The 27,317-nt window shown below is 43.9% G+C and overlaps 1 protein-coding gene across 1 annotated transcript; it reads left to right on the plus strand.

Moving 5' to 3' along the window:
* Positions 1-831: 831 nt before the first annotated feature.
* On the plus strand, positions 832-27,072 carry LOC306922176 (uncharacterized protein). Its single transcript, XM_079499572.1, has 10 exons — positions 832-1,754; positions 2,703-2,868; positions 4,116-4,225; positions 5,337-5,445; positions 5,818-7,032; positions 11,656-11,773; positions 12,459-12,724; positions 15,288-15,466; positions 17,915-18,026; positions 24,864-27,072. The coding sequence occupies exons 1-10, from the start codon at positions 1,617-1,619 to the stop codon at positions 26,231-26,233; spliced, it is 3,783 nt and encodes a 1,260-aa protein (XP_079355698.1). The 5' UTR covers positions 832-1,616; the 3' UTR covers positions 26,234-27,072.
* The last annotated feature ends 245 nt before the right edge of the window (positions 27,073-27,317 follow it).

Genomic DNA, 27,317 nt, shown 5'->3' on the forward strand with positions numbered 1-27,317 from the left:
CTAAAAAAGTGCACTAAGCCTCTGGACTATACTGCACAGAACTTCTATAGAAAACACATCTTAAATTTGAGTTTTTTTTGGTATGCTATTTTAATAGTCTTGGTGCTTGCTGCTATATTTGTCCCAATGTGACTGCAAAAACAATTGCTTGCTGCTATTTGTTTCAAAAAAGCTTTATACCCTGTATAACATGACACAATGTGACATACATAGCTCTGTTTACAATATACTATATACTTGCCCCTTTGGCAATGTAAATGTATGTTCTCTCATGACAATAAAGCTCATTTGAATTGAATTTAAGGGGGGGGGGGGGGGGGGTATAACGGGTTTCCACAAGAATGTCCATTTACGCGACCCGTAGCTTGGGTTCGTCTTCCAGACCGTGTTGCCATGTCCGCTTATTATAAGTGACTTTGGTCTTGTTTTTTCCTGTTTTTTCCTGTGCGTGTGTGTGTGCGTGTGCGTGTGTGTGTGCGTGTGTGTGTGTGTGTGTGTGTGTGTGTGTGTGTGTGTGTGTGTGTGTGTGTGTGTGTGTGTGTGTGTGTGTGTTATTCCAGGCAGGGGACCCCCATATAAGATTTGTGTTGTTAAAAATGATTTTTTTTAATCCTATATGTATCCTCAATTCATCAAGATTTGTTTCCTTCTTTAAAAAATAAAGAAATCTCGCGTTGTGATCTTGTAGATCGGCTATGTTCACGTTATTTTACGTACATGGGTTAGAGACATATATATCTATGGGTTAGAGAGAGGAAAATTAGTCTTTTGGGCTTGTTTTCATAGACCTGTGGTTTCTTGATTCTCTCCCAAAACCTGGCAACACTTCTCCCAGGAAGTGTTACTAAATGCGCTTTACCACCACCAAGGGAAAAAAAATAACAACTGTCTATTGTTTTTATTTATGCTATATGCCTGCTTTTACTTTCTCAGCGACCGGTGAATATATTTCTAACTATATTCTCTATACGATGGCTGTGATTTCGAGTCGAATTCTATTATAAAACTTTATTGTCTCTCTTCTAGCTAACCTTTACTAGCGTCTTAGCCTGGGTTGGGGGGTGTGGGCTGTCCAAAGTAATTATCTGATCCGTCTGTGTATTGGCGACACAAACAGACTAACTGCATACAATACATCAGTATCTTTTGTATTGGGTGCTTTTTGCACATTGATTTATATCCAACAGAAAGTAGACAGCGCAAACATGCAGTGTTAATTTGGTTGACTAAGGCTAAAAGACTAAGATTGTTGATATTTAGTCGTCTAAGACTAAACAGTAAACAATTTCAGAAGACTGAATAGGACTAAGTCAAGACTAAATGGTGTGCTATTCAATAGACGAAGACTATATTTTCTGTCAAAATTAAGATTTTGATATTTAGTCGACTAAGACTAAACGATTTCAGAAGATGAAATAAGACTAAGACTAAATTATGTGCTATTCAATAGACTAAGACTATATATTTTCTGTCAAAATTAAGATTTTGATATTTAGTCGACTAGAGACTAAGACTGAACAATTCCAGAAGACTGCCTGAATAGGACCTAAGACTAAATGGTGTGCTATTCAGACTAAATCAAAATATTCTGGGATAAAATTAACACTGGCGAAGACATGATGTCCGAAGCCGTGGTAACGTTTCAATCGCAGCTCTCCGGCGTGATGGAGACCGTCTTCAAGGCTGCCATGTACGAGATCACACGGCTGGTGGAGGACAGCTTTCTGGAGGAGGTGACGCGGAGCAGAGAGCAGGTACCTGTCTAAATACTTCCTTAATGTCAACAAAGTCCACAATCGCAACACCAGAGGGAGTCCAACAAACCGTGTGCAACCCAGATTCGGCACAAACGAGGGATTCAATTAATTTAGCTCCTATGCCACTAAAATGTGGAACGCTATACCAACAGTCTTTAGGACATGTGAATCCCTTGAGTCCTTCAAAATCGCTCTCAAAGAGCACCTACGGGCGGCTGCAATTCGAAACTGGCCCCTGTAGAAGTCAAAGTCTCCCACCCCCTTTTTGAGTGGTGCAAACCACTCCAGCAACCAGCTTTGTCTGTATCTATGTCTGTGTACGTGTCCGTGCACAGGTGAGCATGGTTACCATGGTCACTGACATTACGTCAGACCACGGCTGATCAGGCTATATAAGACCTTGCACCACTCAGTTCACATGGGTGTGATTTTTTTCTATACTGTTAGACTGTACATATCTTTTTTAAAACTTTTTTGCTTCCTTTGACAGTACGCCCAGACGCTTGCGCGGCTGCAAGTTGCAACGTGGGCATAGCATTTCCATTGCCCACGCTGCAAGTTGCAGTTGCAGTTGCAGTTGTGAGCGTCCTTTCCATCCACCAGCTGTTTAAAAACCTGGAGGAGACAGCTGCTGCATCTTGCATCTTTGTGACGCTACTAGCTGTCTGGGTGTACTGTAGCTGTATTTACTTGTACGTCAAGTGTGCGTCTTTAACTGTTCTGATTAATTGAAATTGGAGGACCCTGATGTAAACAAGTCTTAAGGTGGTTGCACACTGGACGCGTTTTTTCTTCGGAAAACCGACGGAAAAACGCAGCTAAAAATCCGAAAACGTGTCCAGTGTGCAGGGACCTTTAATGCTGTTTTCCGTTTTCATTCTCGTAGCAGTTTTTGTATTGACGCTACAAACTGTGAATAAAATGTTCAATCAATCAATCAATCAGGTGGAGACCCTGAAGAGGAGGCTGAAGTCGTCAGAGAGTCGGCGCAAGGAGAGAGTCCGAGACGGTGATCGAGCAGCGGGGACTAGATGTGTGGACTGTGGAAGAGTGGGGCTGTCGACTGGTGGGGAAGAAGGGGGAGAAATACCAGGCATGCAGACACAGACGGGTGAGTTTGGATGAGCCCGCCCTCTCTCTCAAATGTATCTGACTCTTTGTCTTGTCTCTATACACACACTAATCAAAAGGGACCCTCCACCGCACGCACACACACACATGTAGCAGAGTGGCTCAGAGCCTCTGCCTGATGGCCTCATAAGTCTAATATCTCCCCCAGTCCAGAGGGATATCCCTTTGGTCTAGTGGTTAAGATGTTGGACTTTCACGCGGGAGGCCCGAGTTCGAATCCCGGGCGTTTTACACACACACACACACACACACACACACACACACACACACACACACACACACACACACACACACACACACACACACACACACACACACACACACACACACACACAAATCTTCATTTGAATCCACAAATAATAATATATAATATTTATTTCCAGGGAAACAAACATGGCCACCTAACCTAAGGGTACTGGTTGATTGATTTGGAGAATATATTTAAAAAAAAAGCACAGGGAAGTACAGTTCAATACAAGGTCTGCTAAGAGGATTTCAAACCCAAGAAAGCCGTTTGGCTTGTTTCCCTTGGGGTCCTAAATACTCAATTAATCGAAACATGTCATGACATAACATACAGTACTATGCAAAAACATCACACAACTTGATTGTAACTAAGTAACGGTTGGTACTTTGAATGTTTATGAAAGCCTGGTCCATGTACAAATGGAGCCTACTTCTAGAGTCCTTGTGGGACATCCATGTGACCGGTGTCAACCACCGCCATGTCAAAGACAGGAGGATAATGAAGATGTCCTGTTTCGTTCATATTAGTTTAACCCATTTTGGGCGGGAACCCCTTTTGGTGTTTTAAGCGTTACGTTATACTTCAGCTATTGAAAAATAGCAGATCTACAAGCTCGTAGCGCGTCTGCTATTTTTGAAAAGTCGTTAAAATGTGGTGCAAATCTTTGAATATATATTCTTTCAGAGCGAACGTTTTTAACTCAAATCTTTGCTTCCCCGGTCCCTGGAACAACATATTTTCAGACGGGGGTCGGCGGCCAATTACATATATTTTGTGGGGTCCTTGACATGAAATATGGAGCACCACTGATACAGAAACAGGTATTTCAGAAAACTAGAAGACATTTTTAAAATGTCAACGTCAGGCCTAAATGGGTTAAATTGTCCTCTTGTTTAATTCAGCCTTGATCTGTCAATGGTGTTTATTATTCCATAAGTAACTAAATCCAACGGCACCATTCTTACTGTTTTCCCGTGCAGACGGGGGCCATAAACTGAAACAGGAGGGAGTTGTCAAGGAGATTCACAGCTGTCGGGGGGTTGCCAGAGCCATGGAAGAACTGGGACCGGACACCAACAGTTCTGTGAAGGTATCTCAGGGGGAGGAGAACACATAATCGTTAAATTTCTTAGGGCCGCTTCATACTCCTATTTTAGAGCCGATTTAGAGTAGCTTCGGCTCTGTAGAGACTACGATGTGACTTCATTCAGAGAACCGTCCTAAAGTTGGTGCTTCGGCGCCACTGAAATGTTGTGACGAGCCGAAATCATTTCGGCACTACAGCGGTATTTCCTCATTCATTCAGCCCAACTTCGAGTTCAATTTGTCGGCCGTGATGCCAAGGAAACACTGGTAGTTTGGAAGAGACACAAGCCGACTTCCAAATGCTCAGAGCGGGCAGTAGCTGCATCTCGCTGGCCGAGCGATCTGGCTGCAGTGTTGTCTCTCCTTCTCTTCTCTCCTCTTACGCTCGTTCTCAACAAATACTGTCTAAAATATGAATTGACTTTTACAATAGAGCCAAGTAAAGTCGTGTCGGGGACCCCTCCCCGAAACGAAGGCTTTTCGGCACTGAATAGGAGTATGAATCGGCTTTTTGTCAGTCGTATATGCGGGAGAAACGTATTTGTTTCCACCAGATGGTGGTCGTTCAGACTAAATACTGTATCATATCATCATGCACTCTTATCAGATAAATGTACAGCATAATGTTTTTTGAGGAGGGGCTAGTCTAGCCCTGCAGCTGCTACAGTTGTGCTTGTTGGCTCACTGGAAACACTCTGCTACACCAGTGGGTCTCAAAGTGTCCTTGAGTGGGTTCCAAATGGCCCCGTACGGGTCCATTTGGTTCCATTTGTACACTCAGAGTTATGGGCTTCCCTGAAATTAAAACAGTTTGAGAACCACTGCACACTAAATGGAACAGAGCCTTAGTAGGGAAGCGGCCCGAAAGTAGGGCCGGTGTTTTAAGCATTATGTATATATGCTTTAGCTGTTGAAAAATAGCAGATCTACAAGCTCATAGCGCGGCACCGAGTGCCGCGCTACGAGCTTGTAGGTCTGCTATTTTTGAAGAATCGTGAAAATGTGGCGCAAATGAATGGTGAAAGTAGGAAGAGTTATTCTGTGTGCATATAGCCTGTTGACTTTATCTTTGTATGACTGCATGTTTACATTCTCTTGTTTGTTTTGTCTGTTAGTCCCCAGGCGTAGGGAATGAAAAGCTGAACAGACTGCTGAAGGAGGAGGTGCTCAACATCACATCAGACAGCACTGAGCTTCCTGGGAAATGGCATGTTAATTTGGATGGTCAGTTTCACCAGGCCTTCTGCTAAATACACATGATACAACATACTTATTAGAGCTCTTCAGGGGTCCAAAAACACAGATTACGTCCACTCGGGTATTTTCAGAATCGAGGGGCCCCGGTGAAGAGCTCTGATACTTATTCCCATATCATTTTTATTTTATATTATTCATAACAAACAACTGTATACAACAAAAACCACTCACTAATGGATACTTGATGATGCCCATTCTAAATTGAGTGCACGGCTTGAGAGGAATTCCTGAGTACCTGACCACAGATTGCATTGTGTGAATGAATGATTTATGTGTGATCTTGTGCTACAGCGTCCACATTTGTAACCGGAAATGTACTGTATTTCTCTCTTATGCCAGGAGAAGAGGAGTCAAATCTCTCTGGGCCTAGCACAGGCCTCAATGACCGCGAGATCCAACAGTGCCAAGATGAATGGGACACTGGCCTCGATCAGAGGCCGGATCCAGGTCTAGAGGGCGACGCAACAGACCCATCCGAACCGCTCTACCGGGGCCGATGTGGCATGGAAGACCTGGGTGGCTTCGGCAAGACTGGGTACGGAGGTGGCCATATGTTTGACATGAGCAGCCTGGAGGGGTTACAAGAGTCGCCGCCACGCCTAGCCGAGGAGCTGAGTTACATGGGCCACTATGAGGGGGATTTGGGGGCGTCTGATGGCAGCGTCCATCGGCCTCATCATCAACCCGCTCCCAACCGGAGTAGAAGGGGTGCGTTGGGCTCACCTGTGGACCCGCCGTCAAGGCCCAACATGGATGTGGATAGAGAGTTCAGTTGTATGTTAATCAACGAGCAAGGGTACCTCCAGGACCCAAGTGTCTTGTACCCCGAACATATGTCAGGGGGTGGCGAAACGGTCAACAGGGCAAGCGTGCGTGGGCAAGGCGGTCACATCGGAGACCATTCTCTACAAAACTCGGACGTATATAACCCTTCAGAAACGTACAGTCTTACTCTAAACCTGGACGAAAGGTTACAACAGCATCAGACGGGCGGAGCAAAGGCTGGCAGGAGGCACAACTGTACCCAGTGCTCCGCGTCCTTCTCCGACTCCGCGTCGCTCAAAGCCCACAAACAGACGCACAAAGCCGGGGGGCAGGGGCCGCCGTTCTCCTGCAACCAGTGCGGGAAGACGTTCACCCAGGCCTGTAACCTCAAGGTCCACCAGAGGATCCACTCCGGGCAGGGGCTTCACCTCTGCAGCCACTGCGGGAAGGGCTTCCCGTCCTTCTCCGAGTTGAAGACGCACAAATGTAGCCAAACGGGCGACAAGCCGTACTGTTGCAGCGTGTGCGGCAACAAGTTCAGCCGCCTGTGGAACCTGAAGTTGCACCGGCGCATCCACACGCAGGAGAAACCTCACCAGTGCACCATGTGCGACAAGAGCTTCACGAGGGCCGACATATTGAAGGTTCACCAGCGCACCCACACGGGGGAGAGACCATACTGCTGCACTATCTGTGGCCTTAGCTTCAAGCGTCTGGATCATTTGAAATCGCATCAGCGCAAGCACAGGCCCGTCTGTAAACCTGAAGCGGGTTGGGGGGAAATTGGGCTCAATTAATTTTTGAGGTCACTATAATAGGGATGCACGTACGATGGTGAAATCATGACCGATTTCCGATGATTTTGCAGGGTCATATCGGCCAATACCGATATATTACATTATGTTATATTTATATTGAATGCATTGCTGAATTAGTTTTACTTTTATTTTGCTGGTGAAAGTCTTAGAGTATATATTAATAGAGACGGCACCGGGAGGAAACCCTGTGGCGAAATGGAAATAGTGGCCGAATTTGTCATTGCAGCTCGAGCCAGCACTGGTCCGTTGACTATCATTGCGCACGTTCATGTTATTGGGCCCATGACACGTGAAGGCTATGTTGCATACGTGAACGTTCGCAAATGGCGCAATGATAGTCAACGGCACAGCACGTTCAAGATTTGGCCCAATCCATCCCAGAATGCACTCTGTTCTTACCCGGAAGGAGGAGTGAAATCGCCTCATGCGCTTTTGAGCAACCTAATGCAAGTGGATGGGAGGAGAAATCCAGTGCCGTTTCTATTAATATATACTCTAAGGTGAAAGTAGATGGTAAGCCCCCCCTCCCCACTAACAGCTGATATGCTCTTAATGAGACAGAGACAGGCAGACCGGCTGCTCTGTGAGTACAAAGCCATAATTGTGGCGGTCACATTATTGTTGGGTCATCAATATTGGTGAAAATAATCTGGATTATTTTGAGATCGGTTCGATTCCGATTCATTTTTATTGCAGATTTTTTTTATACACTACCGACTATATTGTGCATCTAGTTTACTATGTTATGGGTCATTGCTGTTTTTTTTAGAAGTTCTTGGTTCTGAACAAGCTTATGTTTGGTTAGATTTGTGATTCATTTGTCAATGAATATGCTGTTGCCTTCAGTATGAAATATGTATAATACAAATTAACCTATTAACGAAGGGTATTTTTTGTATTTGCGTTTAGGGCATGTGTTTGTACAAAAAAACACTAGTTACATTTGTTACCGAAAATAAAGGTACTTTAAGTGACGTTATCAGCAGTGTAATTATCCCAGTTTTTTTTTAAATAAAACAATAGAGTTTTGATTACTCCTATTGTGTGTTTTATTTATGGGGACATCGAGTCAGCATTGTTTTTTTTTTATTGTCATTGGCAAGGATTAACCACGTTAACCTTGGTGTCACCAGCTCAGGTTAAAACATTTTCAAAAATAATTGACCTACAGTATGTGCTTAATTTACATGTATGCCAGTGTTGTGCAGCAAAATAGATATATTATGATGTATGATATGATATAGTACTTCATTATAAGTACTATATCCACCGCCTAGATTACCCCGTGGCTACTACAACTCCTGATTAAGCCTCAAAGTTGACTGTTGGACAAAGGACCTCTTTAGTCTGACCTTATTGTATGCTGGTACACCATATCTCCTTCCTGAAGGAATAGCAACCTATATTCTCCATACAACACATGCTTAGTATTTGAGGTGATATTCCTTGCTAACCTTAGGATGCTGTTATCATACGTGGATGTATAAAGTTTCTGAAGATCTATACCTGTAAGCGCAACACATCACAATGTATGTCACACTGACCTTGTAGATCAGTATTTTTGCCATATGATGGCGTCAAGATTAATTGGTCAAGATTAAATGTGGCCCCTTGCAAGGGACCACATGTTTAAGACCAAAGTTGCAGCTCCTGTCCTTGGAATTCCAGTTAGAACGTGGCTCACTGGTGCATCAGGGTTTAACCCATTCAGGACGGGAACCCCTTTTGGTGTTTTAAGCATTGTTATACTTTAGCTATCGAAAAAAGCAGATCTACAAGCTCATAGCGCGGCACCAAGTGCCGCACTACGAGCTTGTAGATCTGCTATTTTTTGAAAAATCATGAAAATGTGGCGCAAATTTGGAATATATATTCTTTCAGAGCGAACGTTTTTAACTCAAATCTTTGCTTCTGGGGGGGGTCCCTGGAACAACATATTTTCAGATGGGGTTCGGTGGGGAATTACATATAATGCTTTTGGAGGATTACCTTGACATGAAAATGTTTGAGAATGGCTGACATAGAAACATGGGTTTTTCAGAAAACTGTCAGGATTTAGAAGGCATTTGTAGAATCGTCCTCGGGTAATGGGGAACATACACGTATATCGACAGTCAAACTCAACAGATGTGAGTGCAAACTGTTAATAATAATAATAATAATAATATATACAATCAGTCATCACTTTAAATACCCAGTTTACTAGCAGGTCAGTCCATGTCAAATGAAATAGAGATCACACATCAACGTTCTCCTGTTAGAAGACTTTGGGCTCCATCTCTTGCACCACCCTTGTTATCCCTAAACTTATTTGCCATTTTTTTACTATTTTGAAAACATTTCAACTAGCCGATCTACATCGAGACGCTGTGAGCTTGTAGATCGGTACCAGCACATCGGGAGCAATTTGCAACTTGTCCAAGGACACTTTGACATGTAGACAGGAGGAGCCGGGATTCGAACCGCCGACCCACGGATCTACCTGTGGCTCAGGAGGCAGTGAGTGAGTGCCATATAGTGACTAGTCTGAAGCCAACCCATAGGTCGTGACTCGTGTCGTGACCCATACAAATTGTGACCCACACAAATGGGTCCTGACCATAGGGGGGGTCCCGACCCACTGTTTGGGAAACAGTGGTCAAGTCTCGCGGACCCACGTCTGACCCGCGAAGGCCACCGTACTGCGTAGACGACGGTGACGTCACGATGGAAACAAACTAACTAATCCAGCAGGGAGCTAGCTATAGCTCGCGCGTCTCGGGTCAATGTGATGTAAATGATAACAACACATTTAGTGGATATAAAACATATATAGTCGTGAGTAACACAAACGCAATACTGCCAAACATCACCATTTATCAGCTCGTAGGAGTTCTGTCTTCCTCCATAGATGGTGGAGTAGTGGAGCCTAGGTAAGCTAACGTTAGCTTGCTAATGCTACCGATGGCCATAGCATTGATTGATTGATTGGTTGATTGATTGATTAATTGATTACTTTATTGGCAGAGATGTAAACAGTACAGAGTACAGTCAAACACTTAGTCCAAAAGGACAAGTCCTTGCTGTCTTGTTTCCACTCGGGTGAATTCTGATGAATTGAAATTGAAGGACCCTGATGTAAACAAGTCATGTTTTCGTCCTCAAAGTAGTAGTTTTAGATTTTTTTGTTGACTTTTGTGCTTTCGTTTGAAATGTACCCATTCTACATACTGTGAAATAAAACAATTAAATCAATCAATCAGTCCTGGGTATTCAATTAATAATCATGACAGGACAAATAAAAACAACACAATTCAAATCATCATAAAAAGTAATAATGATAATAAAAATCACACCCGTGTGAACTGAGGGGCGCTCTTATCGTACATAATCATGACGTAACATGTCGATTTGTTCAGACACATGATGTAAATTCTCCATTCATTGTCGATGAGAATTTTAACAAAAATACCGATTTGCTCAGACACATTTGTGTAGGATGAAAATTGATCGTCTACATATGACTACATTATTCTCTATTCATTGTTCATTGTCAATGGCATTTAATGTTTGTGTTAGGACAAAAATCTACAATAGCTGAATATAGGAGGGGCTAGTGCCCTAGATATGCACATGTTGGGGGGGTTATAAAGAGATAGTCACTTGACTAAGGGTCTAAGGAGGAGCAAGCATTTCTGAATGATCCTCTTTCAAACTGCAAAGTGTTTGTTTCATAATAAAAATCCACCGTAGGCATGTTATGAGCTACTTTATGTCAAGACATTCCGTGCAGGGATATTTTTTTGATATATAAGTGTTGGAGTTTGGAAGCACTCGTTTTTATTAACGGGTCGTGCTGCTGCCTCCTGCATTATGTGCAAATTCAAAACAGGTGGTACGCAGGGCCGTTCAGTGACTTAGACGAGCGCTTCCAAACTCCAACACCTAGAAATCACCTAAGAATCACCTGCTCAGAATGTCTTGACAGAAAGTAGCTCATAACATGTCTCTGATTGATGTTTATGAAACAAACGCTTTGCAGTTTGAAAGAGGATAATTCATGATTTCCCTACTACGCTGCAATGTTGTGAGTTTAACATAGGGCGGACAGAAGTGACAAGTTTTGTAAGCTCATAGTGCAGATTTCTTTGGCACTGGCGCCACGTTGTGGATTAAAGTGGTGGGGCAGGAAGTGTTACAAACAGATCGAAAATGCAATTTGGATCAATGGGATGTCAAAGGAGGGTCCCGTTATTAAAAATAAATCTAGTGTTGCAAATTGCGGCTAGATTTTCAGGCCTGTTTTATAGGACGCCAGTGATGGCTGATTCCGAAGAATCAACAGACTTCTCATCTTATCTCCCTTTACATACGAGTCTTTCTTTTCTTTTCTTAAAGCCTGCAGTACCAGCCATGTTCTGTGAGCCTGGAGGAGTTGGACCGCACAGTTGCAATGATGTGCAAGAAGCCACATAACCCGACGAGCTTGCTGCAGTTCCGAAGGCTTGTATCTGCGATATAAGCGACGACAGGGACTGGAATTGACCACGTACACGTACATCTCGATTTAAACGTTGTTTTGAAGGAGTTTATTCCCAAAGCCATTAACAAGTAGCAACTGCACATCCCGTTCCCATCATGTCCGACGTGGACACCCTCATCGTCATGTTCCAGGCCCAGCTCTCGGATGTCATGGAGACGCTCGTGAAGACGGCCATGCGTGAGCTCACCAGGTCGGTCGGGTGGTGGAAAATAAGTACTCAAATGTTTTACTTAAGCAAAAGTATCAATACTGCAATTATTTTCTTCAGTGAAAGTACAAAAGTATTGGTATCAAAATGTACTTAAAAGTACCAAAAGTAGAAAGTACTCATTATGCAGAATGTCCCATTTTCAAATGTATAAAACAGATTTGAAAATGACAGATCTACAAGCTCACAATGTGTTGCGATGCGACACATTGTGAGCTTGTAGATCTGCTATTTTCAAATGGCCAAAATGTATATAAGGTTGAAGTGGTCACTTTCTAATGATAATCAAAGTAAAAAGTAAAAGTAAAAAGTACAATAAAAAGTACAATATTTGCCTCTGAAATGTAGTGGAGTAGAAAAAAGTACAGCAAAATTTGACATGATACTCAAAGTACAAACACCTCAAGATTGTAACTTAACCCATTTTGGGCCCTTTTGGTGTTAGCATTATGTTATGCTTTAGCTATTGAAAAATAGCAGACCTACAAGCTCATAGCGCGCCACTCGGTGGCGCGCTATGAGCTTGTAGGTCTGCTATTTTTGAAAAATCGAAGAACGACGAAACATAGCTTTTTCAGAAAACTGTCAGGATGTCGAAGACATTTTTAGAATCTGATCTCAGGTCCAAATGGGTTAAAGTAAATGTTACTTTCCACCACTGCCCCAGGTTGGTGGAGGACGGATTCGTGGAGGAGGTGAGGCGTCGGACGCAGGACGTGGAGTCTCTCAGGGTGCAGCTGCAGTGGGCAGAGAAGAAGCTGTGCGCTGCTGCTGCTGCTGAAGTAGGGGAGACGGCGGGGTCGGCCGGGACCAACGTGAGGTGCGTCGACTGTGGCAAGGCGGTGTGCCGCGACGACGGGACCGGTGAGGGTGCTGAGGAGGAGGAGGAGGAGGAGGAGGAGGAGGAGAGCGCTGCGGATTTATTACAGTTTGGTAAGAATTAATGAAGGCAAAGAGACCTAATTAAAATGACCTAGTCAACCTCACTTTGTACTGTTATCCCATTCTGTACGGGAACCACTTTTGGTGTTTTAAGTGTTATGTTCTACTTTAGCTATTGAAAAATAGCAGATCTACAAGCTCATAGCTTGTAGGTCTTGTACTGTAGGTCTTGAAGTGTTGGAGTTTGGAAGCGCTCGTCGAAAGTCACTGAACGGCCCTGCATACCACCTGTTTTGAATTTGCACATAATGCAGGAAGCAGCAGCACGATGCGTTAATAGAATCGAGACCTTCCAAACCCCCATACATGTTCATATCAAATCAAATCAAATCAAATCAAACTTTATTTATATAGCACATTTCCAACAGCAAAGGCCGACCAAAGTGCTGAACAAGGAAAAATACAACATGACATCGAAGGCAAGAAAAATAAAAACAATAACCTACTGTACGTTGACAAAGAGCAACAATAAAAATAGGGAGGGAACTCAAGTGCAATTAAAAGCAAGGGAGAACAGATGGGTTTTGAGTAGGGATTTAAAAACATAGGTTGGTAGGTTTCCCATTTGTTTCCATTTGTACACTTTCTGAGTTACAAATGGATAAATGAACACTGAGGATTTTACTGTGTATTCTGCCCTATTGAAGTACTATGTACTTCACTTCAGGTTATTTTCAGCATTTATGGACAAAAAAACAATATACAGAAATTCAGAACAAGGCACAATCTAAATAAAAAAAGGTCCATGCATGGTGGTGGTACGAGTCATCAAGTCCACCTGGCATAATAAAGTGTCCAGGATGCCGAAATGACGTACAGGGAGAAGCATAACGCTTATTGAGCGGACCCCTAGCCTTGGCTCAGTTTTCATGAATAAATTAAACCGTAATCACTGTGTTTACAGGCAGCACACGCCACACTTCAAGAATAAACAAATTAACATGGTGTGTTGCATGCATTCATACAGCATACCCTCCCACACATACTGTATGTGATGTGAACCTCGCTCTCACACAACTCTCTCTCTCTCTCTCTCTCTCTCTCTCTCTCTCTCTCTGTCTCTCTCGCATTGTGTAGTCCTGGCTGGAGTCTTTGGAGATTTGAATTTTGAGGCTGTCCCTTGTTTGTAAAATGTAAAATGTCAGTAACATAACATTTTACAAGGGAGGTATACCAATGTCGGAACAATAATGTTCTGACTTGAGTTGTCATTGCACAAGACAAACCCATGGTTAATTCAATGTGGTAGCTCCTAATTTATATGTGGGTATCTGGAGGTTATGATCTTTCTGTGAGTAAAGCACACTTGTTATAGCCTGGCGTTAGGGGTAATAGCCTAATATCACTGTGCCTGGGGAAATTTGCATAGGCAGATTAATGCTGGCTACGCGAGACTACAATTGTTAGGCCTGCGTGCTAGAGAGTGTAAACGGTACACAGACCCTCCCCAATAGAGGGTATGCGCATGCATAAAGTGAATGGCAAATCGAGTGGCAAAGTGAGCGACAAAGTGAATTTAATGTTGTTTGAAGTCATTGAATGCAATCAAATGGGACTTTTCTGTTTGGATGTATGGGCTGTCAAGGCCAGAAAGTAGTTTTTTGCCACTCAGTAGGCATTCCCGCTAACTTCCGGGAATGATGATGATGTCATGCGCCGCATACCCTCTATTCACCTTTAGCAAAGCCCTGCCCTCTCCCACGTAGACACTCCCACTTCATTCCAATTCCAATTCCAAATCATGGATTTTACACATTAAAATACTGGTTCATTTTTGGAACCAGACCTTCAAAATCTCTTCCAAATCCGTCAACAAGGCCTTGCCATATGCATTGGAAAAATATGTGCGTGACATTTCTTTTTTTAAAACAATGTTTTATCATATGGGAAAACTATTGGTGGAGACGTTTGTCTAACCCATGTTATGTTTAGTTGTGATTGGACCATAGCAGTTTGGGGAGGGGCTTAGCTATAGGTCAATTGGCTGGCTGTTTCCAGAATGTATAATAATAATAAACGTGCATCCGTTAAATGTGCTTTATAAATACGAGTTTATAAATAGATGATGGACAGATTGGCTAGAGACGACCATCTTGTGTGATGCCATTTATTATTATTTTTTACGCAAATTGGGGGGCGTGACGTTCCAAGCATTGCAGTCCCCCTGAGTACACCTTAGCGGACAGCTGCGGACAGAAGAAGCTGTCTTTTACATCATTTCCGAGTTTTTAGACAGCTGCATGGATGGAAAAGAAGCTCCACCTCCGCGGCTGACTGCCGCGACGGACAGATTCCCGGAAACGCTCTCCTCCGCGGCAGTCAGCCGCGGAGGTGGAGCTTCTTTTCCATCCATGCAGCTGTCTAAAAACTCGGAAATTACGTAAAAGACAGCTTCTTCTGTCCGCAGCTGTCCGCTAAGGTGTACCCAGGGGAGTGCGGTCCCAAATCATGCATTAGGCCTTAACAAAGAGCTATTTTGTAGGGTGGAAATTAGGAAATTAAATACATTCTGTAGATTTAATCATGTTATACTTTTGTAATGTCCTGCCTATAGGTGTTTTGATAGGGTGTGACATGAAACAAGAGGATGACGTCATGGAGCTGTGCACACGAATCCATGGACAGGAGGTCATGGAGCTGTGCACGAGAAGACATGGACAGGAGGTCATGGCGGAGTTGACAGGAGACGCTGACGTGCCTGTGCTTGTTCTGAGCCCTGTGAGGGAATCTGTGGTTGGTGACACATTTTAATTATTATACCAAACATAGTCTGAAAACCCACCTCTTCAGACTCAATCTTAGCCCGCAGCACTTTCCGTAGCACTTGCCCTAGCCTCGATTGACCTTACAGGCGTATGCAAAGGCTCGACTTTTGTAACTTAGATTATTGTAGAATTAGCATTTTATGTAGACATACAGTACATAGCACCCTATAGTGTATATGCATAGGTTCATTATATAGATATTCCACTGTTTTCCACTGGTTCTTAGCTTGCTTCTGATTCTTGATGACTGTTTTTGATGTATTACCATGTGCTCTTGCTTACTGTAAATCGCTCTGGATTAACCCATTTTGGGCGGGAACCCCTTTTGGTGTTAGCATTATGTTATGCTTTAGCTATTGAAAAATAGCAGATCTACAAGCTCGTAGCGCGCCACTCGGTGGCGCGCTACGAGCTTGTAGGTCTGCTATTTTTGAAAAATCGAAGAACAACTGACATAGAAACATAGCTTTTTCAGAAAACTGTCAGGATGTAGAAGACATTTTTAGAATCTGATCTCAGGTCAGAATGGGTTAAGAGCGTCTGCTAAATGTTAAAATGGCCATTCTACAAGCTCACAACCAGTCAATGTAGATTGGCTAGTTGGACTATTCAAAATGTTTTGCAAAATAGTAAAAGAAAAAAAAAAAAGGCAAAGAAGTTTAGGGATAAGGGGTTTAGCGGTGACGAAAATGGAGCCCTTAATCCATTGAGACCTGGAACGCATCCATGTCACGTTAGCGTTTAACCACATTAACCATTAACCAATTTTGGGCGGGAACCCCTTTTGGTGTTTTAAACATTATGTTATAATTTAGCTATTGAAAAATAGCAGATCTACAAGCTCATAGCGCGCCACCGAGTGGCGCGCTATGAACTTGTAGGTCTGCTATTTTTGAAAAATCGTTAAAATGTGCCTCAAATCTTTCCGAAAATTGTCATGATTTAGAGAAAAAAAAATTCGACGTCAGGCCTGAATGGGTTAATCTTAGCCCACAGCACTTTCCATAGCACTTGCCCTTGCCTCGATTGACCTTACTAGCTAAATGCCTAAATTGTAAAAATAAATGAGTAGAGAAAAGGCCTTGTGCACACCTACAAGGACAGGTGCGTAGGAGCACCTACAAGGACAGGTGCGTAGGAGCCGGCAACCAAATGCCAATCATGAGAAGAAAAGGGTCCAGCACTCTGTCTTCACTTCACTTATCAGGTATCTCTGATGAAGGTCGTTTGGTTGGGTGACGATACGAATCTATCGTCAATCGCGAATGTACGAGTCCAATCGCCGAATATTTTTATTAGGCGATTTTTCGGGACGATCGGAATCAATTTGGGCCAGCAAAGTAGTAACAGCGGCCGGGTGGAAATCCCCTCCTCTCGTTATAATGGTATGGTCCCAGAGTCCCGCACTCCGTAGCATCACTCTGGCAGCCAGAGTAAAGGCTGGGACCGAGCCGAGGGAGGCTACTGTACTGTAGCCTACAGGTTGTTTACGCTCCGGAGTCCAGACCCATGCAGTTTAATAATATACAGTCACAACAGAATGCACACTGCTGTCTCGTGTCTCATCACAATCCCAATGCGCCACCTGTGAAGTCGGGGGGGAAAAAACAAAACATGCTGCTAGTGTTAGTGTAGGCTCGGGGATCGTTAGCTTAGCGCTTAGCTTAGCGTTAGTTTAGCGTGTAGCTACTGATTCAACCCACTGATTGAACTTCATCTCCGCCTGTAATCTAAGTTATTTGTTATTGAAAACGTGAACGAACCCCGACACCAGCGCTGCAAAAATAGACAGATCTACAAGCTCTCAACGCGTAGCGAACGGGGCTGCAAAAACAGGCAGGACGCGATGCCTTGAGAGCCTGTGGATCAGCAGCATGGGGGCCGGCGCTCCGAGCTCTTATACTCTATGGGCAGGCTACATGTTGCTGCGGCTAATAACACTGTCACCAGCCAGTGGTTGTGATGTTAGCTTGGCTTGCAGCTGCTTGTCCGTTCCAACTTCACTTCATCATCACCTGTAACTTATTTCTTATTTTGTTACCCTGGCTGCGCAGCTGCGCTGCAAAAACAGACGGATCTACAAGCTCTCAACGCGTAGCGAACGGCGCTGCAAAAACAGGCAGGACGCGGTGCCTTGAGAGCTTGTAGATCTGGCTTTTTTGCGACCTGCAGTGAGCTGTTCTCACTTTACTTTTATGACACGAATATATCGTCCATCGGCGATTTTTGGACAGACGATGGGCGATTGAAAAACATTGGCATATCGCCCAACCTTATTAGACAGAAACGTTGTCATCTGAATAAAACTGCTGCTCTATAAGTGAAGACAGTGTGCGGGGACCCTTTTCTTCTCTAAAATAAATTGGTAAAAAAAACATTCACAAATGTCATGATGTTTGTACTCTATGCTGTACAGACGATGGAACAAGACGATGGGAGGCCAGTGGTGGACGTGAAGAAGGAGGAGGAAGCCAATGAGCCGTCCTGTTCCGCTGAGCACGCTGCGGACTGGGCTGTTAGCCATGATGGTCAGTACCACTAGCATCACATACAGTACAGTGGTCAGTACCACTAGCATCACATACAGTACAGTGGTCAGTACCACTAGCATCACATACAGTACAGTGGTCAGTACAGTGGTCAGTACCACTAGCATCACATACAGTACCAGGGACTTCACCCCAGAAGCAAATATTTTAGTTCAAAATGTCCGCTGTGAAAGAATATGATTATATTCAAAAATGTGCACACATTTTCACGACTTTAAAAAAATAGCAGATTTTTGGTTTAAAATAAAGTGGCTAAAAGCTAAAGCGACACCGATGCGTTCCAGGTCTTAATGGGTTAAGGATGGAACTGTGCAGCTGTATACACATATTAGGTTCATTCATCTCTCTCTCTCTCTCTCTCTCTCTCTCTCTCTCTCTCTCTCTCTCTCTCTCTCTCTCTCTCTCACACCCGTAATGACAAGAACTTTTAATGACCCTCCTAATCTGGACCACTTCATTACTATAGGGCTTGGTATTGAAATACAAAATAATAAATTGCTTTGATACTCTTGGGTATTGAAAATTGCTGAACAAGCTTCAGTAGTTAATCTCTTCAGCATCAGTGATCAGTATTATAGAACATCATACTTGTTCTACTTATTGTACTTATTGTAAATCGCTCTGGATTAAGAGCGTCTGCTAAATGCCTAAATTGTCTGCCAATTTATTGCCACATGTCCCAAAAGCAGAACTCTGGGGGGAGGGCAGAGCTCGTGTCTTGTCATTTACTGTGGGTATTATTTTATGTCATATCAGCTGAGGAACAGTGTCTCCAGTGGCGTGCACAGACATTTAGAGGGGCAGGTGCTCAAGTTAAAAAAGGGCACCTTGTGCAGCGGGTGGAACCGGCCGGTTGCCTTAATCTATTTTGGGCGGGAACCCCTTTTGGTGTTAGCATTATGTTATGCTTTAGCTATTGAAAAATAGCAGATCTACAAGCTCATAGCGCGCCACCGAGTGGCGCGCTATGAACTTGTAGGTCTGCTATTTTTGAAAAATCAAAAAAAAAAAAGAAAAGAAAAAAAGTTTCTTTTTTTTTTTTTTTCAAAAGGGCACATTGCCAAAAGGGCAGGGGGTGCTCTAGCACCCCCTAGTGTCTATCTGTGCACGCCACTGAGTGTCTCACCAACTCCCCCATATTGCTGCCTGCCTGTCACTGACTGAGTCAGGCGCAAGCTCATCTGTTACCTAAGAAAAATAGACCTTTCTATTTACCTACTAAGAAAGTAGACATGTTGATTTTTTTTGAAGAACAAGTCAGTGAATCCTCTGTAAGATGTAAGTAGGTGGATCACCCACAGCTGGTGAAATAGGAGGAAATCAAACGTCATATACTATTCTATGCCGCAAGCTCTTGCAGGCATTTGCAACGAACAGGTGAGACATTTAATGACATTTAGCTTGTATTTAACCCATTTTGGGCGGGAACCCCTTTTGGTGTTAGCATTGTTATGCTTTAGCTATTGAAAAATAGCAGATCTACAAGCTCATGGCGTGCTACAAGCCTGTAGCGCGCCACTCGGTGGCGCGCTACAGGCTTGTAGGTCTGCTATTTTTGAAAAATCGAAGAACGACTGACATAGAAACATAGCTTTTTCAAACAGACATTTTTAGAATCTGATCTCAGGTCAAAATGGGTTAATAATGTAAAAGGCGATACATTGAAAACACAAATTGTTCAGTCATTCTTTTGCCGGTAATATAATATACATACAGTATAATATCGTTACGGCAGGAAATACTGTGTGAGACGCGGCTAAAACAAGCATCAGAATCAGTTTTCTGTCTGACAGTTACGACATATAATAGATTCAATCTTTTGCATTTATCCATTAAAACAATATTATTTTTTTCCTTGCTTTTTGTTTAAATGTTATCCACTAAGTTTATCAAATTGGTTTGGAAAATTTGGGGCAATATATTTGTCAAAACATCTGCAATCGGTGGTCTTCTAGGTCAGGACTCTGTATCGATCGCGAGGTTGTTGCCAATTCCCAGCCCTAATGGTCATTATTTGGAATCAACGTATAATCGATATATCGAATGTCGTATCGTGGCCTCTGTATCGTGATACATATCTTATCGTGAGGTTGCAGGCATTACCCGCCACTACAATACACTTCGGAAAGTTCACTGATGAAAATGGTGCCAAATTGACTTGAGCCAGATCGGCTATTTTCCAAAAGATTTGTATACATTTGTAATGGGACATTCTGTACAATGACCACTTTTACTTTTTGTACATTTTGATGCCGATACTTTAGCACTTTTATTCAAGTACAAGTGGTGCACAAGAGAAGAGCTACGGGAAAGGAATACTTGGAGCTCAGAAATGGCGAATATGTCCACTTTAGAGGGACCTAGAGGAGTTTATTATAAAGCCATTGTGGACGATTTCACAAAGGTGACCTGCGCTTTGCAGCGTCTCCACATGAACTCCAAATCCCTCTCATGGGAAGTGATGGATGACCTTGAATAAAAATTGGCCCATGTCCCTTCACAGAAACTACACCTGTAGAATCTGTCCACACTTTGAGGAACGTTACTGGCATGTTTGGACATAGACATATAAACGTAGACGCCCTTTCCGGCTCTGGAGCGTATGTGCTCTGGAGCGTATGTGCTCAAGGGAGGGCTCTGGAGCCTATGTGCTCTAGGGAGGGCTCTGGAGCGTATGTGCTCTGGAGCGTATGTGCTCTGGAGCGTATGTGCTCAAGGGAGGGCTCTGGAGCGTATGTGCTCTGGAGCGTATGTGCTCAAGGGAGGGCTCTGGAGCCTATGTGCTCTAGGGAGGGCTCTGGAGCGTATGTGCTCTGGAGCGTATGTGCTCAAGGGAGGGCTCTGGAGCCTATGTGCTCTAGGGAGGGCTCTGGAGCGTATGTGCTCTGGAGCGTATGTGCTCAAGGGAGGGCTCTGGAGCCTATGTGCTCTAGGGAGGGCTCTGGAGCGTATGTGCTCAAGGGAGGGCTCTGGAGCGTATGTGCTCAAGGGAGGGCTCTGGAGCGTATGTGCTCAAGGGAGGGCTCTGGAGCGTATGTGCTCTAGGGAGGGCTCTGGAGCGTATGTGCTCTGGAGCGTATGTGCTCTGGAGCGTATGTGCTCAAGAGAGGGCTCTGGAGCGTATGTGCTCTGGAGCGTATGTGCTCAAGGGAGGGCTCTGGAGTGTATGTGCTCTGGAGCGTATGTGCTCAAGGGAGGGCTCTGGAGCGTATGTGCTCTGGAGCGTATGTGCTCAAGGGAGGGCTCTGGAGCGTATGTGCTCTGGAGCGTATGTGCTCAAGGGAGGGCTCTGGAGCGTATGTGCTCAAGGGAGGGCTCTGGAGCGTATGTGCTCAAGGGAGGGCTCTGGAGCGTATGTGCTCAAGGGAGGGCTCTGGAGCGTATGTGCTCAAGGGAGGGCTCTGGAGCGTATGTGCTCAAGGGAGGGCTCTAGAGCGTATGTGCTCAAGGGAGGGCTCTGGAGCGTATGTGCTCAAGGGAGGGCTCTGGAGCGTATGTGCTCAAGGGAGGGCTCTGGAGTGTATGTGCTCAAGGGAGGGCTCTGGAGCGTATGTGCTCAAGGGAGGGCTCTGGAGCGTATGTGCTCAAGGGAGGGCTCTGGAGCGTATGTGCTCATGGGAGGGCTCTGGAGCGTATGTGCTCAAGGGAGGGCTCTGGAGCGTATGTGCTCAAGGGAGGGCTCTGGAGCGTATGTGCTCAAGGGAGGGCAACACTTTCCCCAGATTCCTTGCGAAGCACCGCGGAAGCATGAGCGTGCGTCACAGAGCGCATGTTCGGGTCTGATAAGTCCCAGGAAAAGATGCGCTGTGATTGGCCAGTAATCACTTGAGTGGCAGCGTGACGTAACGTACCTTCCACACTTCCGCCGTACTTCCTCTCCCAGTGTAAATTCTTCCGCCCCTCCTTCAACACACATCACTCCCAACGAACTGCAGCGGCCGATGAGGCATCTATCTATTTGTGTTTGGAGAGCAAACAAAATGCCAGAAGTTCTCCGACTTCCGACTCATGGAGGAGGAAGATGGACAAGTCCATGAAGAGGCTGCAGCCATCTTGATTATGATGATGGACTTCTACTTCTGTGAAAATGAAGAGGTCCCGTTTCTTCAGGCTGATGTGAGTGGTTTCATGTATTGGATAAAAAGTTAAAACTTGTACTGTAAGTTGGTGTACTGTAAGTTCACCATGATAATAACCAATTTACAGTAAATCCTTTTTTTTATGCACGGTCGATGAGAGTACAGGCATTTCAGCTTGTTGTCATTCAATACACTGGCTTTCTTGGTCCAATTTTGAGTGCCATCCTGTGAAGTTAAATGTATGATTAACAACTACATACAATCCTAATCTATTTTTGTGTTTCGTGATGGCCGGGCACTGTTAACATGATGTGACCATGTGTTCATTCATTGAGATATGACACCTTTTGGCCATATATATATATTGTATAAATATTAAATAAACAACTGTTTTCCTGTTAATGGCTTTACTTTTAAATGTTGCGTTTTTTTGTCTTACATTTTCTCCCTAGGTATTAAAGTCCTACTGTGTAATATCCAGTGAGTGTAGTGGTCTTTTTGGGGGCATTACACACTGGCTCATCCTGTTGTTTAGTGTCCTGGTAGCTCAGTTGTTGGTAGAGCCTTTGGATCACAAGGTTCTGCGTTAAAATCCCAGGCTCTGCCAACTATGAGTAGCACGGCTTGGGAAAGTCGTGCGGTAAGTAACTGGGAGCTGATGGTAGGTGTTGTCTTCCAGGGGTTTAGGGCATTTCTTTTTTTGTAAACTTTATTTTTACATTTCTTCACATGACAATACACATGTATGCAAGAAAACACACAAAACACACAAACATATACAACCCCCCCCCCCCCCCCCCCCCTAGGCTAAAAACAAAACAAAAAACAAAACCAAAAAAACTGTGGTGGGACAAAGCAGCGGACAATCATAGATCAAAAAGAGTCAAGACGGACATAGTCGGACACAGTCGGATTACAGTTCACTGAAATGAAAAGTCCTCAACAAACTCCACAAAGGCACTCCAAGCCAGGACAACGTTTTTTTTTTGGGCTCTGTCCACTCTATACCTGAGCTTCTCCAGAGGCAGGAATGATAGAACTTCTTTTAGCCATTGTTGAAAGGAAGGTGCCTTATACGGAGGATTAGTCTACGGGCTAATAGGGATGCAAATGCCAAAGCATTTGCTTGTGGAGATGTGAGTGTACAGTCTGGGGGAACTATGCCAAAAATGGCGGTGTGGAAAGAAGGTGGTTTAGGGCATTTCTGACGCGTTGATAGACTGCTGCGTTCTTGGGCTGATACTGACAATAAACTTCTCCGATCCATAATACTTTGAACATACATACATACATACATACATGGGAAGTTAGAATTTTGCTGATTAAAAAAAAGACTTGTCAAACAAATCTGTGGTTTTAAAATGCAAAAGAATAAATAACTACGGTTATATTGCCATCTCAAGCAAGTTTACAGTCTCTGCAAATTAATTTGACTTCTGTAGTGACGGTATGGTCCTTTTAATAAACTATAGTAGACCGGCAATAACATTAAAATTTCAATAGTGGTAACGTTAATTTAATTATTCAACAAAACTATACATTTCAGTAAACAATCACAATATTAAAATACTTAAAGGGAAACCTCACTATTCATCTAATTAGTCCTCAAAAAAAGCTCATTGTAAGACTGTAGAGCATTTACTGTAACTCCCTTCATGTTGAGTTAAAAAAGAGATAATAAAAAAGGTCAGTTGCTTCAGTATCATTATCAAAGTCAGGCATCGGTACTGGTATCGAATGTTTCCAACAATACCAAAGCTCTATTCCTTAACATTTGGTTACAGTACATCTACATTTATCCAGTAAATAACATTAATCGCCATAAAAATGCAGTGGTGGAAAGTAATTAAGTGGAAAGTAACTAAGTTCATTTACTTAAAGGACCACTTCACCACTTTTCAACTTCTCTTCCTATAATTGGTCCTAAGTAATGTTCATGATAAAATACCACCATTTTTTCCTACTCAGTCTGTGTCTCATAGGAAGGCTGTGGGCAGTTCAGAAACCCGTCCACCAGTGACATCATCGATGGTGAATCCAAGCTAATAGAAACGGCAGGCTTTCTTTTCCTGAAAAGTTGAAGCCATCGTTCTCACGATAATACAAATCTAAATATATTTTAAAACAAATCTTGTTTAAAAAAAAATCTGCCGAATGATGATGTCACTGGTGGACGGGTGTCCGAACTGCCCAAAGCCCTCCTATGAGACACAGACTGAGTAGGAAAAAATGGTGGTGTTTTATCATGAACATTAGTGAGGACCAATTATATGAAGAGATGTTGAAAAGTGGTGAAGTGGTCCTTTAAGTACTGTACTTTTTTTTTTCAGAAGCAAATATTGTACTTTTACTCCACTATAATTATTTGACATAAATTGACAACTTTAGTTACTAGTTGCTTTGTAAATTGTGATTATTATTACAAAACATACATTAACCACTTCAGCCTATACACATTTTGGCCATTTGAAAATAGCCGAATTGTGAGCTTGTAGATTGGCTATTTTCCAAAAGATTTTCATACATTTAAAATGGGACATTATGTACTTTTACTTTTAGTACATTTTGATGCCAATACTTTAGCACTTTTATTCAAGTAAATTTTTTAATTCCGGACTTTTTACTTACAACAGAGCATTTCCACATTGCAGTATTGATACTTTTACTTGTGAGTACTTTTTTTGTCTTTCTCCCACCACCGTTAATATGGAACACGATCTTTTCGTTGATTCTACAGGCGGAGTTGGATCGCTGGAGTCCCACGGCATGAGCGAGTCCCACGGCATGAGCGAGTCCCACGGCATGAGCGAGTCCCACGGCATGAGCGAGTCCCACGGCATGAGCGAGTGGACCGACGCACAACAACGACCGGAACAGACGCAGCAGAACAGCATCAGCAGCGACGATGAGGAGCTGTTGAGAACTATCATTAGACAGGAGGACACGCACACACACCCAGTTACGCACACACGCACGGAAGACCACGACGAAACACGCACTCTGTACGCGTGCATGGTCACAGAGCCCTCGGACATCATCTCTCCTTTCGACATGGACTCCACGCAAGTCACGTCTTCGACTCTGAGTCCCCCCGGGCTGCCCTCGCTGAGCCACAACGCTCACGTAATGCGTACTATTAACTCTAACAACTGTGAAACGGCCGCGGCCAGAGTCCTCGCACCCAAACGGACACCCATGTTATCGGTCCGAGTAGGTAGAGATCATATTATTTCATCCTCGGATCCTCCTACTAGGGCGAGACAACAGTTTGGCGACGTGGGAACTGTGGTGATCAAGGAGGAGATTATCGTGAATTCCGATGAAGGTGAGGATGAGGAGATGGAAGAGATGATGATGATGAGGCCAGGACTGTCACTGGCGCCTCCTTCGTTTACGGTAAACCAGTACGCGGGCGGACCGGAAGTTCACAAGCAGGGCAACGTTTCCCATAAACCCACGGTGAAGGAAGTAACGAAACTGCATTCCAAAGTCGGTTCGAATACAATGCTGAAAGCCACCGCGCCACACCACCACCACCACCACCAAACAATGAAAAGGCCCACTACTCACTCACTAGCCTCCAACAGCATGAGAAGGACCGTGCCTTCCTCCGACGCTCACTCTCAAGCCGCCAACCTCAACCTCCAGCACAGAACTCCCACCACGTCCAAAGGGGTTCCTCCTCCTCCTCTCATGTCCTTCCAGAGAGCCCAGAACGACCCTAAACGCTCCCTAGGGCTCACGCGGGCGTCCAGCATACCGTGGGTCAGCATCAAGACCCACCACCAGCAGTCTCCGCACTCCCAGAACCTCCTCCTCGGCGGCACGCACTCGGGCTCCTCTCACTCGCATCACCTGCTGCGCTGCGGCCAGTGCGGCAAGTGCTTCCCCCACCCCAGCAACCTCAAGGCCCACGTGCAGACGCACACGGGGGAGAGACCGTTCTGCTGCTCGCTGTGCGGCCGCAGCTTCACCAAGCTGAGCAACCTCAAGGCCCACCGGCGCGTTCACACCGGGGAGAGACCCTACTGCTGCCTGGCCTGTGGCAAGCGCTTCACGCAGAAGTGTAACCTGAAGCGACACCAAAGGATCCACATAGACGTATAACGATGATCTATTCCATTAGGTCTGATTCACAACATTACAAAAAAAACAAAATGGACTATTTTGGACGTTGGGCACATGAATTATAGATTAGGAAGCGATAATGTTCCCTTTGTGTTTATAGAGTGGTTGGTGTTGGTGTTGCATCACAAATTGCTTCCGATATCCCTGTGTGACAGTGTGATTATTCTGATGACTCTCTATATGACAGAACAACGTGTATTATGTGTATACAGAATGCTGTGTAACCCATCGAGTGTTTGTGGTGTTTCAGAACACAGGGTGACCCTTTTCCACCGGTTGGTTCCCAATGCGAACCGGTTCAGTTCTTTTTGGTTCTTAGGGCTCCATTTTCGTCACCACTAAACCCCTTAACCCTAAACTTCTTTGCCTTTTTCTTTTTACTATTTTGAAAAACATTTTTGAATAGTTCAACTAGCCAATCGACATTGACACGTTGTGAGCTTGTAGACTGGCCATTCTAACTATTACAAAATGTTTTGCAAAATAGTAAAAAAGGCAAAGAAGTTTAGGGATAAGGGGTTTAGCGGTGACGAAAATGGAGCCCTTAGTCCATGAGCCAGAGCTCCAAAATTGGAACGTTAATTATGAATTGATGGGCAAAACCATACCTATATTAGATTATCACCATGGAACTTCCCCAATTGATTACTTACACGAAGACAATGATCTATTGTATTACAAATGTTACATTTTTAAATATGCAAATGAGGCATGATGTAGGAAAATATGCAAAATAATAGAACATATGAAAAAGCTACTACTGTGGAAGGGTTATCATGTATTAATTTACTTGTATTGATCCTATAAACAATGTAATATAGGTCTAGTTTTTTCCACCAATTTTGGAGCTTTGGCTCATGGACTAAGAACCAAAAATAACTGAACCGGTTCCCATTGGTAACCAACCGGTGGAAAAGAACTGAACCGGTTCCCATTGGGAACCAACCGGTGGAAAAGAACTGAACCGGTTCCCATTGGGAACCAACCGGTGGAAAAGAACTGAACCGGTTCCCATTGGTAACCAACCGGTGGAAAAGAACTGAACCGGTTCCCATTGGGAACC

The sequence above is a fragment of the Electrona antarctica genome (genome assembly GCF_951216825.1).
Source record: "Electrona antarctica genome assembly, chromosome: 4".
NCBI lineage: Eukaryota > Metazoa > Chordata > Actinopteri > Myctophiformes > Myctophidae > Electrona > Electrona antarctica.

Coding starts and splice junctions, on each gene's coding strand:
- LOC306922176 (XM_079499572.1), top strand. CDS start 1,617: ATGATGTCCGAAGCCGTGGTAACGTTTCAATCGCAGCTCTCCGGCGTG. Junction 7,033..11,655: donor GGGTTGGGGGGAAATTGGGC/TCAATTAATTTT, acceptor ATTAACAAGTAG/CAACTGCACATCCCGTTCCC. Junction 12,725..15,287: donor TGCGGATTTATTACAGTTTG/GTAAGAATTAAT, acceptor TCCTGCCTATAG/GTGTTTTGATAGGGTGTGAC.